Here is a 20,326-nt window from a genome sequence, read left to right as displayed (position 1 = left end):
TTTTTTTAAAAAAAATACAGTATTATGTACTTGAAAGTTGCTAAGAAAGTACATCTTAAATGTTCTCATCTCACACACACACACAAAAAATGGTAATTACATGAGGTGACGGATGTGTTACTCTTATGGTAATCATTCTGCATATATGTGTATCAAGTCACCTTGTTGTAAACCTTAAATTTACACAATGTTATATGTCAATTATATATCAAAGCCAGAGGGAAAATTACAAAATTTGATTGTTTCCAAGGAAAGATTATTAGAGCACCAATCAGGTGTTTAGAAACAATTATCATCAAATAATAAGACTAATCTTATAAACAAGTTGGAAAACAGCCAGAAAAGCATGCCAGTCGAAGACTGTTCTCAAAGCATGCCTCCAGGAAACTGAGAACTAATGGAAATTCCCCTAACGGTTTCTTGGGTGACCTATTACAGTTCAGATGTCTGTAATAAAACAGTAGCTACATATTTGTTGTTGTCATGGATTGAAAACTTACCTGTTACGTTTAGTAAAATAAAACCTAGGCATAACCCCAAAAGAAAAAAAAAAAAAAGAAATCCACTAACATTGTATGAACTGATGTTTCTAATATGATCTGTTTAGAGACCCCTTTGTTCCCATCAGTTTTCCATGGGAAATGCTAACCTATATAATTTCAAAGGTCAAACCAGCTCTAAAATGCCTCTGGCTCCAAGTCTGACTCAGAAATAACATCTTAAGTACCTCAAGCTATTTTGCTGTCCACTTGAGCCTCTTAGAGCCTTCTGGCTTCAGCACATCTCCCCTCACCGTGAACCTACCACAAGCCCGCATTCCTCCCAAACTGTTAGCCTCAAAAGCCTTTATCAATGAGCAGACACCACGCTGAGCCAACCCTCAAGTTTGTGAGACACACGGCCCTTCTATGTGCAGGCAGGCCCACTACTTGCGGATGTGACCCAAAGCACTCCCCAGGGTTCAGGGTGATCCCGCCCAGGACGCTCAGCTTGCCGGGGGCCAAATGAAATCCTCCTGGTTTCTTTCGGGAAATCTCACGCAATACCCACCACAAATCTGTCAACTCTTCCTGACGCTTTCGAACCAGCTTCCTTTCCTGTGGTTGTAACAGCTGTGCGGAAGAGGGTGTGGGGCGGATAAAACAAGCTCTGCTGTTAATTCTAGAGGACACGATTTTGACAACCACATCGACAAATGTAAAAGAAACTGGTGTCACAAATTAACATGCCCAAACCGAGCCCACTGCCTTCCCCTGGCACTGCCACGGCCTCCTCCTGTGTCCCCTTCTCAATGAGCCACACCACTGGCCACCTGTCACCCGCACCTGAACTGTGGCATTATTCTAGACTCCTCCCTCTCCCATACCCCCTGCCCCATGTCTAATCAAAGCCGTTTCCTAAGTATTTCTTGAATCTGTCCTCTCCTCTTCATCCCTGACTTCTAGCAGGTCTCCCCAGACCCACTCTGCCTGCATTGGTGTGGGCTCTGTTCTGCAATCAGAGTTGATCTTTCTAAAGGGCAATCTAACCAGGTGCCCCTCCCCGGACTTAAAACCACTTGGTGGCTCACCAGCATCTCTCTCTAGTGTGGTCTTCACACGTGCCCTAGTCACAGAACCCCTTTGCTCAAAGTGAAATCTTATTTAAGGGGTACCACATATAAAATGGGAAATTAGAAATCACTGTGTCTAAAGGAGAGGGGCAGTCTCAGAGCCCAAATTCTGTGCCTCCATCTCCCCTCGCAGGAGTTCCTTAGGGAGCAGTAGGGACACTCCTGCTTTACACTGTGTCAGAACACGTAACAGGAAAGGAGTGGGGCTTTCATTCTTGCCCCTGAATTAATAACAAAGGTCCCAAAGTAGGGAGTGGCAAATACTTGGAACGTACATTCTAAAGAGGGCCACATACAAGCAGAGTAGAACTCACCCATCCAGGCCCTGCTAGATACCACCAGCCACCACCCTACCCCTCTTCCCAATCTACTTAAGAAGACTGGGGGCAAGGACAAGTCTCAGGTGTATACACGTCAAAACTGACCAAACTGTACATTTTAAATAGGTGCAGTTCATCCTATGCCAATTCCACCTTCCTAAAGCTTTAAAAGAAAAATAAAGAAGGTGAGGTATCAGCATGTGACGTCTTCAGATCAGAAAGAGTCCCTCCCATCACTGCAAAGCCAGTAAGGGTGCTCCTCTAGGAGCGAGGAGGAGTGACTAGCAGGACGGTGAGGCTGGCTGTACACCTGTTGAGCTCAACATCATAGCTCAGTGGAAGGAGGAGAAGAAGGCCTTTGGAGAACTTGACATATATACCCTGCATTTGGGAACAGGTATGACCCCCAACACAGGTCCCTAGCTTTTCACACAGGCTGACTGGAGCAGCCAAGCCAGCAAGGCAAGAAGCGGCCTCCTTCCCTACTGTCACACTCCCCTGTGGCTCATTCTGGGATTCAGGTGAAAGAATATGGACGTGGTGGGAGGTCATGAGCTACCAAGGGAAGGGAAGGGCATTGGGGGTACTCCTGTCAGGAATTCTCAGCTGGCTCTCTCTGAAGGATGCTCAGTAACAGACGGGGCCCCCTGAACACAGCCCCAAGAAAACCAGCAACAAAGGCCAGCAGCAGCACACAGAAGCTGGCTGGGGCAGAACGAGAAGGCACTTCCCCCCCACTGACAAACAGGCAGTCACACAAGACGGGGCCCACGCTGGACCCCCAGCACCAAAGGGACCAGACCCAGAAGAGGGGACGTAAGGAGATGCCCACAAAGCTACCCCACACCCCTCCCCACTCCCAGCCCTCAGCCCCCAGCAAATGGAAGGCTGCCCAGCTCTGGAAGATGAGAAGAGAGGAGATTTGAGTTGAGATTGGAATGTTAAACTAGCCTAGGTTGTACTGGACTGTTTTTATGCCCTTTTCAAAAAATTACTTCAAAAACACACAAAAGTAGAGAGAATAGTATAACAAACCTTGGATCTATCACCCTTCTGCAAGCATTATCAACTAATGGCCCATTTTGTTTCATCTATACCCCTGACTCCCCAACCCTCCCCAGATTATTTTGAAGGAAATTCCAGACATCGTATCATTTTAATTATAAATATTTCATTATGTATCTCTAAAAGATAGGGACTCATATTTTTAAAAACATAGCCATAATAATGTCATCACAACCTAAAGAAATATGTAACAATAATATAATATCATCAAGTTCCAGTTCATAGGCGCATCTCCCCCGCTGTTCTATAATATGACTAGACTGAAATTGTCCATAACCGAAAGCGGCCAGAAAGTATGGAATCTGCCCATGATGCTGCAAAGGGCAAGAATGAGAGCACAGTTGAAGGCAATTGCTGGAAAGAATGAAACCTCTGCAGGTTCACATTCCATTACATTCAGACCCTTCAAGAAACCAGATACTATAAAATGCCCCCAGTGACCAGTCCCTGCCTGCCTATCATTGCCACCCAGTTTGGCTCCAGGAAGTAAGTGCTCCTCTGGGCTCCAGACATCTGGTGCATCCCTTGGCCACACCTTATTACAACCCGCCTCCCAATTTTTACTGTATCCTCTGGACCCAGCCAGGGTTTGTGAGGCCAGATGGCTAAGGATGGCAAGGCAGCCTCGAATCATGATGGCCCTGCCTGCCCGTGTGACTTTGACCACGACCCACCACCCAGAACACGCTGCCCCAGCTCCCTGCCCTCTGGACCAACCTCATCTATTAAACACCGCCCTGGATTTTGCCTGAACCTGGCGATTATAAATTCATCATACTGGACTGGACCTCCTAGCTGCCCCAGGTTCATTCCCAAGCCATCTTTGACATCTCTTCCATCTTTTCCATGTCATCTGTCTCCTTCTCCTCTTTCTCCAGCCCTGCTCCCTGCCCCTCGGTCCCCAGGGGAAGGCCATGCTCCCATCCAAGCCTGCCTGTGCTCAGCACCCTGCCTTACCCGTGGCATCCAGATGATCTTCTGTGTCCGGAAGAAGTGGTACATGGCCGAGAAGCTCTCATAGCCTCCTCTCAGGATATGGATGGGGTGGCGGGCAAGGTGAGTCAGGGTTCTGCCACACTCAACGGCAGCTCCAAGCACAATTCCTAAGAGTAGAGACCAAAGAGACCAATGTCCCCTGTGCGCTCACCATTTGCCTAAAGGCCCAGTGGATAGGCACTCCATTCTGAAAAGCAATTGTCTAGAAAGCTGAAGCAAATATAAATAGAGGTGAATGTTACAATTAAAATTTAAAAAGCAATTCACCACCAAGTAAGTTGATCTTTTTCTATAAACTCCGAGATTTCATTTTTTTTCATATTGTCGCAAGGAAGGATGATTCAACACGAGGGGAATGTGTATGTATATATACAATATCACATATTATATACCATGCAATTCATCTATTTAAAGTATATAAATTAATGTTTTTTATTATATTCACAGTTGTGTAACCATCACTGCAGTCAATTTCAGAACATTTTAATCACTCCGAAAAGAAACCATGTACCAGTTAGAGGGTTTCATTCCTCATATCCCTCCAAACATCCAGCTCTAGGCAACCATTAATCTAATTTCTACGGATTGACCTATTCTGGACATTTCATAGACACTGAATTATACAATATGTGGCGTTTTGTGTCTGCTTTCTTTCACTGAGCATAACGTTTACAAAGTTCATCTATGTTGCAGCAAGTGTCAGCACTCCATCCTTTTTCATAGCTGAATAATATTCCACTGTGTGGCTCTCCACCTTTTGTTTACCATTTATCTATTGATGAATATTTGGATGTTTCCATTTTGTGGCTATTATGAATAAGGCTGCTATGAATATCCATCTGCAAGGTTTTGTGTGCACATGTTTAATTTCTCTTGTCATATACTGTGGACAAAGAATGTTGCTTGCCATATCAGTAAACAAAGGATGCTGCGGCCATCAAGCCATCAGCCACTGCAGCTGCCCCCGACTGTGCAATTTTCCATGAGCAGGCAAATTATATGCATGTGGTTTTTGGTTTTTGTTGTTCTGTGCTTGTGATTTCTTACCAAGTGAGGACGGGGGCTCCATAGCACTAAAGTGAGGTCAGGTATAGACTGTAGACGGCGCTGTCTTTACTGACCAACATTTCCTAGGATTTCAGGGTCCAGCCGACAATCCTAGGATTGCAGACTGGAGACCAACAGGATGAGCTTAGGAAAGAGGGGACAATTTCCTGGCTAAGGACCTCCTGAGAAGACTGGTTTTATTAAAGGTGGAAGCCTAGCGCCACCCAGTGACCGCTGGTGTGAATGCCCAACCCATGGAACTCCACGCATATGTATTAGTCACTGAGCCACAAGCAGCAGCAAGGGGTGGTCAGCCCAAAGCAGGGGCTGAATGGAGAATGCAGTGGAGCCTCAGTGAAGCAGATTAGAACTGACCACGCTCCAGCGTGTGGCTGGAGTGACTGCACTGTTCTCCAGCATCACTACCCTGGCCTTAGGAGACCTGACAGAGCCAAACTGCCCAGGTTTGAATCCTGGCCCCAGCACTTGCTAGGTGTGGTGGTTTAAAAACTCTCTCCACAAACCTAGAAAAATGGTACAGATGAACCGGTTTGCAGGGCAGAAGTTCAGACACAGATGTAGAGAACAAACATATGGACATCAAGGGGGGAAAGCTGCAGGGGGGTGGGGATGGTGGTGTGATGAATCGGGCGATTGGGATTGACATGTATACACTGACGTATATAAAACTGATGACTAATAAGAACCTGCTGTATAAAAAAATAAATAAAATTCAAAAAAGTTCTTTAAAAAAACCGATACTAAACTTTCTTTGGGTTATTTGTATGGAAATATGTTAATATAAATGTTTCAGACATTACATGAAATTCATAAAAATCTTATATGTTCTGGTATAATATAAGTCATAATTCTAGTTATTTTTAAATGTATGTCTCAGAAATAACTAAATTTCCTTGTCAATTGCATTATTATGAACTTGCATCCAATCTTTAACCGTGGTCATTTCTAAGTCTCTGGTCATTTACAGACAGTTCTGGGTGGACTCTGATGCTTATGCAGAAATGTTCCTGTAAAAGGGTTTCATCTTCAAGGAGTTCATGGAAAAGACTCCGACAAGTACAGGTCTCTGGTAACTGACTATACGCTGAACTGAATGAATAAGCGTTTTCAGAACTCTAATGGAAAACTGATGAATTCATAAAAGTGCTCACAAAAGATCAAGATGAAAAATAATTAACTACACGGGACTGAGTGAACTGATAAGGATGATTATAATTTTTGTGACTTTCCATTTGAATAAAAAAAAAAACAAACTCTCTCCACAAATTCTTTCAAACACCTCCCTTTAAAAGGTTGAGTTTAGGGACTTCCCTGGTGGTGCTCCCAATGCAGGGGGCCCAGGTTCGATCCCTGGTCAGGGAACTAGATCCCACATGCATGCTGCAACTAAGAGTTCGCATGCCACAACCAAGGAGCCCGCCTGCCACAACTAAGATGGTGCAACCAAATAAATAAATAATTAAATATATTTTTTTAAAAGGTTGAGTTTTAATTCCCCTCTCCTTGAGGGTAGGCTGTACTCAGTGACTTGCTTCTAATGAATAGAATGTGGCAAGAGTGACTGTTTAAGTCCCAAGACTAGGTCATAAAGGGTACATGGCTGTCCCTCTTTCTCGGATCACTCGCTCTGGGGTATACCGGCTGCCCTGTCGTGAGGCCATCTAAGCAGCCCCATGCAGAAATCCATGCAGTGAGGAACTGAGGACTCCTAGCTATTCCCATGTGAGTGACTCATCTCAGAGGCACATTATCTTGGCCTGGCCAAACCTTCACAAGACAGCAGTTCTGGCTAACGTCATGACTACAACCTTAGGACAGGCTAGAACCTCCCAGCTAAGCTACTCCTGAATTCCACAGAAACGAATATATAATTAATGTTTATGGTATTAAACTACAGAGTTGGGCTTCCCTGGTGGCGCAGTGGTTGAGAGTCCGCCTGCCGATGCAGGGAACACGGGTTCGTGCCCCGGTCCGGGAAGATCCCACATGCCACGGAGCGGCTGAGCCCGTGAGCCGTGGCCGCTGAGCCTGCACGTCCGGAGCCTGTGCTCCGCAACGGGAGAGGCCACAACAGTGACAGGCCTGCATACCGCAAAAAAAAAACTACAGAGTTTTGGGGTAATTTGTTACACAGCAATAGATACCCATGGTCCCACACCTGGGGAATGAGTTACTTCACCTTCCTGGACCCCAGTTTCCTCATCAATAAAGTGGGGATGTTACCTATTAGGGCACAATTCTCCATGGTCTTTCGTGTTTCTACATAGCCTCTGAACAAAGGCACTGGCCTTTCAAGGATATGTGTATAACAAACAGCCTTGGATGACAGAGACAGTTTCTGCCTCCAGAGCCAAGGGCAGGCAGGCTTTCTGCCCATTTGTTAAAAAAGATTCAGGCTCCCTAAGCTCAGAGTTCTCCATAATACCACCCACTGCATTCTGGCTACTTTTACTGCTCTGAGAAATAAAGCCCTTTGTCTCTGACCCAGGAGCCTCGTGTCTTTTGCCAGCATCCATGAACCACGGCAGGCTCACCTGTCATCTTGCACAGGAAGGAAAAATCCCAGGCCCTTCCCAGTTCCTGGCATTGCCATCCTCATCGGGCTGCTCTGCAGACTGCATGAGGTGACCCAGGCAGAGCTCCTGGCATGTGACAAAAGTGCTCAATAGCTGAACTCATATTCTTGCTGCTATTGTAAAAACCCACCTTGGTCGCCTTCATCAGGGTTGTCATCATCGTTGTCACCTTTTAGGATTACCTTCAGGGAGCTGGTGTTGTTATCATACACCACACAGTATTCCACACACTCCAGATCCACAGACTCCGGGATAAGATATTCACCTGCCCTCTAAAGAAACAACAAAAGAAGGCTGTTGGCAGGTGGGTCCAGCTGAACCCATATTCCCTGTACGCCAGCACCGGGAGGAGCCGGAGGTAGGACGGTGTCCACCTCCCTGACTACACACAGGCACGGGAGCAGTGACAGTGGACAGAGAGTCTGCTAAACTCCAAGGACCTGCCACACCCATATTCCCTCCTGGGGGAAGCTGACCACAGCTGACTGGGCCAGAGATAACTGCCGGGTCAAAGAACAGTGGTCTATGGACAAGCCCACAGCCCATTAGGTGCCCTGGCATGAGTGCTATGAGAGCAGTCGTGGCCACCTTAACTAATGACATTCTCTGTCTGGGGGAGAGTGTTGGCATTGGGGACCGAATCCAAACTCTGCCATGAAGAGGGCAGTAAGCAGAAGGCTTGAATGCACAGGAGTCATAAGCAAGCAGGCATCATGAGGCAGGCTGTAAGCTCAAATGGAAGCTCTGTGAGAGCAGGAACTTTTGTCCCTTTATGGCCACTGATGTATCCTGAGCTTCCAGAACAGTGCCTGGCACACAGCAGACCGTAAATATGGTTAAAGGAAGGAATGGGCAGACAGCAGCAATGAGGTCATGAGGAGGAGCTGGGGACTGGCTGAGTCATCATTATGCTGGACCACAAGGGCAGCAACAACAGGTGCCTTCTGCTAAGGAGGTGATGACCTCTCCCAGTACCAGAACTGCCCAGGACTCCAAAGGGTGTCCCAGAGCTCGGGAAGGCCCAGCTGGTAGCAGCAGAGAGGTGGGTCTTCACTTGTTCGCAATGCTTCCTGAAAGCCCCCACTACTCAGGGGAACCTGAGCCTGGCTCTGTCCCTTGTGACCTGAGCTGACTGTCGTAGAGGCCCTGACAGAGGACATTCAGGTGGGATAGGACGAGTGTGCATCTACTGTACTGCAAGGCAGAGCAGTAAGGCCCCTGGAAGTACAGACCCGGGACGTTCTCCAGGATTCTAAGGAGAGAAATCATATTTGTCTAACAGAATTGGGAGACAGGTGGTGCTCAGAGGACGAGCAGGACTTAGACAGGTGATAATGAGGGGGTAGAAGGCTCTGGGTATGGAGAAGAGCATGAGCAAAAGGGGAAAGGTGAGAACAGCCCCTAGAGGCTTGAGCAGGTGGGAGCACAGGACAGTTGCGGCCGAACATCCATTTTCACTTAATAAACATTCGTTGAGGACTCACTTTGCACTCACACTGTGCTAGGTTCTGAAATACGGAGATACAAAAGGAAAAAACAAAAAGGGAAATGCCTGAGTTGGCCTGGAGGACTCAGAAGGGTCTCATGGGACAGGAGGCATTTGAGATGAGACTGTGAGGGCAAGTGGAAATTTGCCCGATGGACAAGGGCTGGGGGAGCATTCCAGGCTGAAGGAACAGATACCCGTCATTCATTTTTAGTTAACAAATAGGTCCCAAGCACCTACCAGATGCCAGGGACCAGAGCGAACACCCGGGATACAATGATGAACAAAGCATACACGTCCCTGGGTCACAGAGAGCAGTGTGTCCAAGGGACCACACATATTGTCATTTCCTAGATTGTAAGAGACCATTGGTTGTAAGATGCACCACCAATTTCATAACATTTGCAATCAGGAGTGTACACAGAAGGAGAGGTGTGTTGGCACATAACGCTACTTCAGGCAGGGCGGGGAGCAAGTGGTCCTGGGAAGACCTGAATCGGTGATCTAAAGCCCAGACCTCCCTCCTGGGCCCTGTTGCTCTCTGCGTCGCCAGCACACTGGGTTCACCTTCTCAGACCACTTTGTCCTGAAGCCTGAGTCACGACCACCAGCGATGCTCAGACTCCCATCCTCCAAACCCCACCACCAGAGTTGAAGGAGCAGCCTTCCCTAATGCCAATTCTGATTTGCTGTTTTCTTCCCAGGCCAATCACCGTGGCCAGGGCCTGGATCCTCTTCTGAGGAGCACCACTAGACCCCCCATGATTTAAGCAGAGAGGAGGAGTTCCCCTCAAAAAAGTGGAGGTGCCAGGCAGAAAAACAACAGATGTTGGCCACATTCACTTTTGGGGGAAAAGACTTTGTCACTTTAAGGTGCAAATCAATTGTAGGATATATTCCAACCTCAGAAGTGTTAAAATACAAGGACAAATGAGCATCTTAGAACCCAGGAAACACGGCAGGACAAGGTTGTGGAGGTGTCAGGGGAGAGTGGAAGCATGCCAGATGAGGCTGGAGAGGGAGGTGGAACCAGATCCGGTGTGTGAACACTGACTTGGGGGCTATGTGTCCTGCTCATGCTGGGGTTCCCTTCCAGCCTTCAGGCCTGTAACCTCCTGGCCAGAAAGTAGGGGAGGGGAGGTGTGAGGTGTCAGCCTGGCCGAGGGGCTGAGGCAGAGGGAATGCCTCTTTTCCAGAGCCGGGGGTACTGCCAGAATCAAAGGAACACACAGATTTGAGAGGTGAGTTGGAAGCTGAAAGCCATACAGGACGAAGGGGCTCTGAATCAGCTGCAAGACACCAAGGAAGGCCTGAAATGGAGATGAAGAGCCTTCATCAGATGGAGTATGGAGCCGGAAAACTGAAACTCCAGAGAGGAAAAAAGCAGATAATGACACACCAGGGCGGGGAAAGGGAGGTGCTAGGAGCAAGCTTATCCCAGAAAAATGCTTGAGGCAGGGCACAGGCTCCCTGGCAAGTTGTGTGGGAAAGGGCCAGAGGTGGAGTGCACAGCAGCACGTGGCCATGGGAACAGGGAGAAGGGGGAAATATTGCAAGACAGAATTGCGGAAGTAAAATTGACAGGATGGCTGACTGCATGTGGACAGCTGAAGCTGTAAGCTTGGATGAATCTCTGAAGAAAGTATACTGACCAACAGATATACAAGAACAGGGTAGTGGTTTCTTCAGGCGGCAGCAGGAGAAAATGAAGCTGAACCAAAGAGGTAGAGAAGAAACCAGGGAAGCAAGGGAGAACCTGGAAGTCAAGGGCAGAGAATGTGGTCAGGATGGGAGGGGTCAAGGTGGAGCCCAAGTGAAGGCTGCCAGGCTCAGCAGTGACCAGAGAGAGAAGACTCCCTACGGGGCTGGAGGGAAGGGCTTCACTGCAGGAGCGAGGCCGGTGACTGCCTGCAGGGCCCAGTCATTATAAAAGCTGGACGGGGAATAAGAAGACAGGATGGAAATGGAAGGGAGGGGAGGGAAGGGGCTTCCATCTCTGAGTTATACTAACTATTTCTATGGCTTGTTGTCTGTTGCCCGAGTAGCAGAGATGCTCCATGAGGCAGGGAGAATGAATTAAGGGCATCTTGTATTCTGTTATATCCCCAGGGTCTGGAACATTGCCTGGCAAGTCAAGGAATTAAAGCAACATTTGCTTAATGAAGCTGTTGACCGTGGGGGGCAGTGGGGAGACCTTAAGGAGTGTGAAACAGTGTAGGAGACCCTCATAGTGGACGCACAAGGGCAGTCCTGTCTCTGCCGCCCACAGTGTCCAGTAGTAGGTGCTGCCTCCTGGACCTCGGACACAATCTCCCATTCTCCCCATCTTCCTGTAAGGTAGCCCCAGATTCTGACTCTGCCCATATACCTTCTTCACAAGACGGGCTGTAATCACATGGCTTTCATCATACTCCCGTTTGGAACGCACATCTGAAAAGGAAAAGAATTTAACTAATAACTGCACTTGCAAAGGAACACATGACCAAACTAGAGCACTTACATCAGCATTAACGTATATTTGTTTGGCAGTTAGGCAACAGTTGTCGTGAATTTAAAATTCAAAGCGTGTAGCTGTCCTATTCTAGGCTGCCCATATAACTCCCCTGCCCCCTCATATCCACACCCATATCCCCCGTAAGGAACAGTGAGACTCTGCATCTATGATTTAGGGGGAGTTCTCTCTGAGGTGAGAAAAGAGGGAGGGGAGAAATCAAAGTCAGGGTAGCCTCATACTAAATGCCCCATGGAATTTTAGACCCAAATTCAGACTCTAGAGCCTAGGAGTTGAGGTTCTAATGCCCCTGTGAGGACAGAAGTTGTGGTATTGATGTCCTCTAAGTTGGGAGGAACATGGAACATAAATCCTAAAAAGAACCGTTATGCATAAATCTTAAAAAGGATTGTTATCCAAAATACACCAAGGATTCTTAAAATACAACAAGAAAACAATCAGCTCAACTTTAAAATGGGCAAAAGATATGAACAGACACACTATACCAAAGATAAATGGCAAAAAGCATATGGAAAGATGCTCCACATCATATGTCATCAAGGAAATGCAAATTGAAACACGAGATACCACTACCTGCCTATCAGAATGGCAAAACTTCAAAACACAGAACACCAGATGCTGGTGCCGATGCAGGGCAACAGGAACTGTCATTTGTTGCCGGTGGGGATGTAAAATGGTACAGCCATTTTGGAAGACAGTTTGGCGGTTTTTAATAAAACCAAACATTCTGGGCTTCCCTGGTGGCGCAGTGGTTGAGAGTCCGCCTGTCGATGCAGGGCACACAGGTTCGTGCCCCGGTCTGGGAAGATCCCACATGCCGCGGAGCAGCTGGGCCCGTGGGCCATGGCCGCTGGGCCTGCGCGTCCGGAGCCTGTGCTCTGCAACGGGAGAGGCCACAGCGGTGAGAGGCCCGCGTACCGCAAAAAAAAAAAAAAAAAACAAACATTCTCTTAACAGCAGCTGTGCTCCTTGGTATTCACTCAAATGAGTGGAAAACGTATGACCACAGATGCTTATAGTAGCTTTTTCACAACTGCCAAAACCTGAGAGCAGCCAATATGTCCTTAAGTAGGTGAGTGGATAAATAAACTGTGGTACATCCAAACAATGGAGTATTAATGAAACTGAAAAGAAAAGAGTTATCAAGTCATGAAAAGATATGGAGGAAAGTTTAATGCATATATGTGACAGAAGCCAATCTGAAAAGGCTTCATTTCACACTGTCCGATTCCAACTATATGACATTCTAGAAAAGGCAAAACCGTAAAGATCAGTGGCTGCCAGGGGTTAGTGACAGAGAGGGATGGACAGGCAGAACATACAGGATTTTTAGGTCAGGAAAACTATTCTGTGTGATATTATAATGATGGACATATGTCATTATATATTTGTCAAAACCCACAGAATGTATCAATACATCAACCCTAATGTAAACTGTGGGCTTTACGGGATAATGATGTGTCAATGTAGGTTCATCAACGGTAACAACTATACCACTCTGGTTTGGGATGCTGATAGCTGAGGAGGCTGTACCTGTGGGGTGTAGGGGGAGTCAGGGGTTATACAGGAACTCTCTGTACTTTCTGTTCAATTTTGCTGTGAACCTAAAAGTTCTCTAAAAAACGTCTATTTTTTTAAAAAGACATAAGCAAGCACTAACCACAAAAGAAAACATTGATAAACCTAATCCTATTAAAATTTAAAACTTCTCTTTTCATTAAAATATGACATTGAGGGGACTTCCCTGGTGGCACAGTGGTTAAGAATCTGCCTGCCAATACAGGGGACACAGGTTCAATCCCTGGTCCAGGAAGATCAACTAGCCCATCCGCCACAACTACTGAGCCTGCACTCTAGAGCCTGTGAGCCACAACTACTGAGCCCACGTGCCACAACTACTGAAGCCCGCGTGCCTAGAGCCCGTACTCCGCAACAAGAGAAGCCACCGCAATGAGAAGCCCGCGCGTCACAATGAAGAGTAGCACCCACTCGCCGCAACTAGAGAAAGCCCGCATGCAGCAACGAAGACCCAAAGCAGCCAAAAAATAAATAAATAAAAAATTTAAAAATACAACATTAAGAAAGCAAAAGGGCAAGCCAGAGACTGAGAGAAAATATCTCTAATACAAATAACTAAGAAAATCTCGTATCCAGAATTTATAAAGAACTTACAAAAATTCAGACATCTGAAGATATCTTTATCTGAAGATACCTGTATTATGAGACACATTTAGAAACAGCTCAAGACCACATCCCTAGGCTGACTCCAGCCCAGTAAAGTGCCTGCCTGAGGAAACTCAAGGCTTCCAAAGAACTTACTGTTTATTTCAGCCAACACCTGAAGATAGGGCCCCTGTCTCCCAGGCCCTGTGGAGGGTAAGAACCTAACTTGGATAAGCACCAGTTAGTAAACCCCCCTGGGTTTCACATGGTCCAACTCCCATCCCCTTTTTGTAGTTTTTCACTTCCCTGACTGAGCTCCACTCATCTCCCTCCCTACTCCCTCGCTCTCCCTTTGAAAGGCCCAGTTGCCTCTGTGCAAATTGAGGTGGAGTTCCATTCACACTGTACTCTTCCCTATGGCAAGAGTATACTACCGATTAAACTCTGTGTTCACCACTCTGACTAGTGTCTGGCTTTGTTTATCTTTAACATGATTTAACAACAAAAACGAACAAACTACAGTATAGCTACATACAACAACATAAGCGAAACTTAATCATATAATTTTGAGGAAAGGAAGTCAGTGACATGGTCTACATGGCTTAAAAACAAGTGAAACTGAGTATAGTATATTATAAGCTTGTTTCACTCATAAATATAGATGCGAAAATCTGAAATGAATAGGAAGCTAAACCTAACCGTGTTCACAAAAAATAATATAACATGATCTAGTAGGAACTCTGTCATACTAGAAAATCATACTAGAAAATCGTTAAGATATTAAAGAAGGCACTTCCCTGGTGGTGCAGTAGTTAAGAATCTGGCTGCCAAAAAGTTTAAAAAAAAAAAAAAAAAAGAATCTGCCTGCCAATGCAGGGGACACGGGTTCAAGCCCTGGTCCGGGAAGATCCCACATGCCGTGGAACAACTAAGCCTGTGCGCCACAACTACCGAGCCTGAGCTCTAGAGCTCACGAGCCACAACTACTGAAGCCTGCACGCCTAGAGCCCATGCTCCGCAACAAGAGAAGCCACCGCAATGAGAAGCTCACGCACCACAACGAAGAGTAGCCCCCGCTTGCTGCAACTAGAGAAAGCCTGCGTGCAGCAACAAAGACCCAAAGCAGCCAAACATAAATAAATAAATAAATATATATTTTAAGATATTAAAGGAGAAAAACTATGTTCATTTTAACAAATTAAGAAAATTTTCAATTCATGTCATGAAAAAAATTCTTAGTACATTAGGTATATATGGTAACTTCCTTAATGTGATAGGTAAATTACTCAGTATCTACAGTAAACATCATACTGATTGATAAAGTGAGAAACAAGACAAAATGCTCACTATTACTGTAACAGAGAAGAACAAACCTGACTCCATATTGGATCTATTCCTTTATCTCTAATCTTTGTGCTCTGTTGCCTGTGCTTAGTCATGCTGGCTCTACACCTTTGTAAAGGAATGTTGCCTATAGCATGAAATATATATACTAGCCCTTTCTCAAGGTTCTGACTCCCAGGCTTGACCTTTAAAAGGTATAACATTTGTCTTGTTGGAGGTTTACAGGAACATTGTGACCAGACCTATGTGGACAGCTGCAAGAAGAAAGGATTATTACATACCCTCTGGAGCCTGGCCAGCACCAAGAAGTTTGCAATAACCAGCCACATGCCCTCCCCTTTTAGTATAAAAGGGGCCTGAATTCTAACTCAAGTAGGATGGTTCTTTGGGACACTAGTCCACTATCTTCTCAGTCTGCTGGCTTTCCAAATTAAGTCACTATTCCTTGCCCCAACAACTCATCTCTTGATTTATTGGCCTGTGGTGCAGTGAGCAGTACGAGCTTGGACTTGGTATCATCACTGTTCCTTTTTTTTTTTTAAACATATTTATTGGAGTATAATTACTTTACAATGGTGTGTTAGTTTCTGCTTTATAACACACTGTTCCTTTTTAACACTGTACTTGAGGGCAAAGGGTATAGCAATGTAGTGAGACTTAAGAATTGAAACAGAAGAAATAAAACTTTTGTTATAAGCAGATAAATGATTGTTTTACATAAAATCCAAGAGAATCACAAACAATTAGCATTAGTAGGAGAGTACATCAAGGTTGCTAGATACAATATATTTTAAAAATCAATAATGGTCTGAAAGTGGAGAAAAAAGAGAATGTTTTAAAAGAGAAAAAGGCTTATAGTAATTTCTCAATGATCCAAGTGTCTACCAAAACTTGCAAATCAGCAACAGAGACTAAAGAGATGGATGTGCATACCAGCAATGATTCAGAAATCCTGTAAAACCAAGAAAAGTTACAAGAAAATAGAAGCTGAAGCCCATTCCATAAATGATCCTGTGAATGATGAAAAACCTATGACAAAAAAGAAAAAGAAAAGGTTTCTACCAAAATAGTCAGGAAGTGCCAAAGGGTGACAGCAAAGTAGAGGAGAATAAAAAGAAAAGTACCTGCATGAGAAAGAAAAAGTAAAATGATAACTCTGGAAAGTAAATCAAGTTAAAAAAGCAGCAAGATTGCTCAGAAGGGGCCTGCTCGGGTGAAAACAACTCCTTCTACAGATCTTCTTCTTTACATGGGGCCAATTCCCAAAAATGTCTCCTTTCCAAAAAGATAACAAAAAGGAAAAGTCCAACATGCAGAGTGAATATAAAGTAAAATGCAGCATCTCTAGGAAAGTGCAGGTGCACAGGATCTCCTACCACCATCACCACTGCAGCCAAAGGAAAACTTAAAAGAGGAGGGGTCAAAAGACCAAAAATTACTCTCCAAAGGGAAGAAAACAGGCTCCCTTTCAGAAAATAGCAGCAGAAGGGGCAGATAAGAGTCTTGCTGGTTTTGCTGCCAGTATAAAGGAATCTACTGGTACTTCATCCTCTGAATAAAACCTGAATTTCACCCAGAGGGTGAAATTTCAGATAGTTAACAGGCTGACATTATGCACTGTAAAATGGAAAATGATCAGAACACAACAGAGAACCTCCCTGGTAAGAACTCAGCAGGTGGAGAACCAATTTCACCACTGTTTCTTCTCCCACCAATAGAAAAATGTGGAGCAGTGTCTAGAACCACACTGGCATCACCTCCTGTTACCATGTCAATAGATGAGTCTCAGGATACTGAGATGAAGATGCATGCATCCACAGTCATGATGGAAGTGACCTAAATGACAACATGTCAGAGGGTAGTGATGATTCTGGACTGCACAGGGCTCAGCCAGTTCCACAAGAAACTAGTAGAAGAAAGGCAAAGGAAGTCTTGGCAGTCTAAGGGACTGAAGGAGATTTTGTTTGTATCTTCTATACAAATGTTTGTATCACAGCAAACATTTCAATCATCCTTTGGTTAGTGTACACGTCCTTGAAAAAGCAGCTAAAGGGAGAAGTAATTAAACTTTGGACAAGGCTTTAGTTCCTAGTTTGTATATCTATTACATTTTATATTCATTCACAGTAATAGACAATCTTTTATTTTGAAAATTGCTTTGATAGTTTCCGATGCTGATTTTTAAGTGGTACTCTTTTCCTTAGGACTTTATGTATACCTATTGATTGTTGTATAAATTTTAGCAAATCCAAGGGAGTTAGTACGCTAAACCAGCAGACATCTAATCTGTTAGCCCATGCGTTTAACTGAAATGAGGAGGCCAAGATGGCATTTTATTGCCTTGTGCAGCTACAACTTGTTTTTCCCCATGTCTATCTTTTCCTGTTTCACCTTAACTTATTCTCAGTTCCTTGTTTAGCTCTATAAAAATTGGCATACTTAATAGCAAATTATTTGAAGAATTTGCCTGCTTTATATAATATTAACACTTAAAAAATTTTTAGAGATGATAAGACATTTAAATTGAAGTAAACGTAAACCAAAATGTGAGAAATGGAGACCTGATTGAAACAAAAAGGTGTTTATTTGGGCTTTGTTAGGACCGCAGCCCAAGAGACACCCATTCAAGAAGCACTTGAATTGTGTTCCGCCAGATTACAAAATGGGGGAGGCTTATAAAGAGCAAAAAAACTTCACAAGGTTACATACATTGTTTGTCAAGAATTAGAATTGGAGTTGGCAAGAAGTAAGGGTGCTTGTTAAGCAAGGATTGGTTGGGGATTGAGATGATTACATAGTTTCAGTGCGGGAAGAGGGGGCTCAGACTTTGATACTACAAGGTTGAAGCTAGCAGCTGCTAGCAGATACTCTTTTGAAAATGGCTGGTGGTATCCATGAGTTTTATACGGTTCAGAAAATTCAAGCTCTCAGTGATGTAGGAACATGTCTAAAACCACATCCACAGTGGCCACCCAGATCCATTTTGGATGCCTGAACTCCATTTTCACTTTTAAACGATCTTAAATACGTCAAAAAGTTTTTCCAACAACTGACATTGTATCAGTCCAGGCATTTATTTCCTGAGTTTTGATCAATATTTCTTATTTGGGTATGTTAATCACCATAAAAACAGTGATTTTGATCCAGTTTTGCTGTTGTTGCTGTTGCTGCTGCTATAATGGCTAAAGATGTTGCACATTGTCATAGTTTTAACCTATGTAGTTTTTTCTAGAAATAACATGTGTTGAACAGTAACACTTTATACCTATATACACGTTTACTCTGGTCTCTTTGGAGGAATGCTTTTAGACTATTTGCAAAAGGTCATTTTTCTTTGCTGCAATTATCTTTTGCAGAATATCAGTGTGTGCAAGTTTGAGCAATGAAACACGAAATCTGCAAGTTCAATCCACTGAGATGATTTTCACATCTTTTCTCTATGCCAGAGTCTGTATTTTGTATGCTACTTATTTTGAATGGATGTAGTAAATTCACAGCTCTCAGCTTTTATTTTGCAATAACTCAACCCCTAGGCTCTATAGTGAAAGGATTTTCATCTCAAATACCAGCCATCAGTAATTTCTTTTTTGTGTTTGTTTCTTTTTGACCTGTTTTGGTACAGCTACTTCCTAAATGACAGTGTTAAGTCAGATATTTGAGAAAAACGGTTGGTGTCTATATGGCTACTCAACTGAATAAAGAACTCTAAGTGATATTTGGAAAGTGCAAACCTGGAATGAGGAGACATGATTATTCCTTCAAACTATACAGAATCTCATTTGTATAATAGCTACCTATGGCTTCAGAATTTCACAACAAACTCAGGATAAGAGAGACAGTATGACTGCTGGCAGACCAGCTGCAACTTCCTATGAACACAATGAAAAAGACTAGTGAAACTCAAGTACATTCTAGATTAAAAATCCACACTTTCCCAGGGATCTCCACAAACTAATACGTGTCCTGGTTGTCCCATTGAGACAGGCTGGAACCTGGGACCCTTTGCTGCAGTACTTGCACCTGGACAAAAGTCTCCTCCAGCAATAAATACAAAGAAACTATAAGGGACTAAAAATAACTACATGCATGCCCAGTTGGGAAAATTATGAACAAAATACAAAAAGACCAACAACCCAACTGCCACTTCTGAGGAGTTGAGAGCAAAAGCAGGGTGCTACACATGTACCCTGCACACAGCACTACCAAGGGGGTGGGCAGACCATCTTATTATTATAATTCAAATACATACTCTCTTACTGACAGAGTTGACACAAAGCAGAATTATAAGCCAAATATAGAACATTGGTTCAAGATGGCAGAGTAGAAGGACGTGCTCTCACTCCCTCTTGCGAGAGCAACGGAATCACAACTAACTGCTGAACAATCATCAACAGGAAGACACTGGAACTCACCAGAAAAGATACCGCACATCCAAAGACAAAGGAGAAGCCACAATGAGATGGTAGTGCATTATTGTGCAATCACAATAAAATCAAATCCCATAACTGCCAGGTGGGTGACTCACAGACTGGAGAACACTTATACCACAGAAGTCCACCCACTGGAGTGAAGGTTCTGAGCCCCACGTCAGGCTTCCCAAACTGGGGGTCCGGCAACAGGAGGAGGAATTCCTAGAGAGTCAGACTTTGAAGGCTAGTGGGATTTGATTGCAGGACTTCGACAGGACTGGGGGAAACAGAGACTCCACTCTCGGAGGGCACACACAAAGTAGTGTGCGCATCGGGACCCAGGGGAAGGAGCAGTGACCCCATAGGAGACTGAACCAGACCTACCTGCTAGTGTTAGACGGTCTCCTGCAGAGGCTGGGGGTGGCTGTGGCTCACCATGAGGACAAGGACACTGGCAGCGGAAGTTCTGGGAAGTACTCCATGGCGTGAGCCCTCCCAGAGGCTGCCGTTAGCCCTACCAAAGAGCCCAGGTAGGCTCCAGTGTTGGGTCACCTCAGGCCAAACAACCAACAGGGAGGGAACCCAGCCCCACCCATCAGCAGACAAGCAGATTAAAGTTTTACTGAGCTCTGCCCACCAGAGCAACACCCAGCTCTACCCACCACCAGTTCCTCCCATCAGGAACCTTACACAAGCCTCTTAGATAGCCTCATCCACCAGAGGGCAGACAGCAGAAGCAAGAACTACAATCCTGCAGCCTGTGGAACAAAAAACA

The 20,326-nt window shown here is 44.9% G+C and overlaps 1 protein-coding gene and 1 pseudogene across 5 annotated transcripts in view; one reads left to right on the top strand and one right to left on the bottom strand.

Moving 5' to 3' along the window:
• The window catches only part of STYXL1 (serine/threonine/tyrosine interacting like 1), a 66,871-nt gene that overhangs the window by 21,905 nt on the left and 24,640 nt on the right, over window positions 1–20,326 (bottom strand). For all 5 annotated transcript variants that reach the window (XM_089895761.1, XM_089895762.1, XM_022588047.3 and 2 more), the window contains 3 exons: window positions 11,492–11,553; window positions 7,768–7,909; window positions 3,955–4,100 (listed from right to left, as the gene is read on the bottom strand). In XM_089895761.1, the coding sequence (XP_089751887.1) occupies window positions 3,955–4,100; window positions 7,768–7,909; window positions 11,492–11,553 (350 nt within the window). The remainder of the gene's footprint in view (window positions 1–3,954; window positions 4,101–7,767; window positions 7,910–11,491; window positions 11,554–20,326) is intronic.
• LOC149747382 (RE1-silencing transcription factor pseudogene) lies at window positions 12,221–17,336 on the top strand (annotated as a pseudogene).

Source organism: Delphinapterus leucas, chromosome 15, assembly GCF_059928025.1.
Source record: "Delphinapterus leucas isolate spDelLeu-1000000601 "Yukka" chromosome 15, BTC_Dleu_Yukka2, whole genome shotgun sequence".
NCBI lineage: Eukaryota > Metazoa > Chordata > Mammalia > Artiodactyla > Monodontidae > Delphinapterus > Delphinapterus leucas.
Note: the sequence above shows the minus strand (reverse complement) of the source record. Positions and strands in the feature narration are given on the sequence as shown.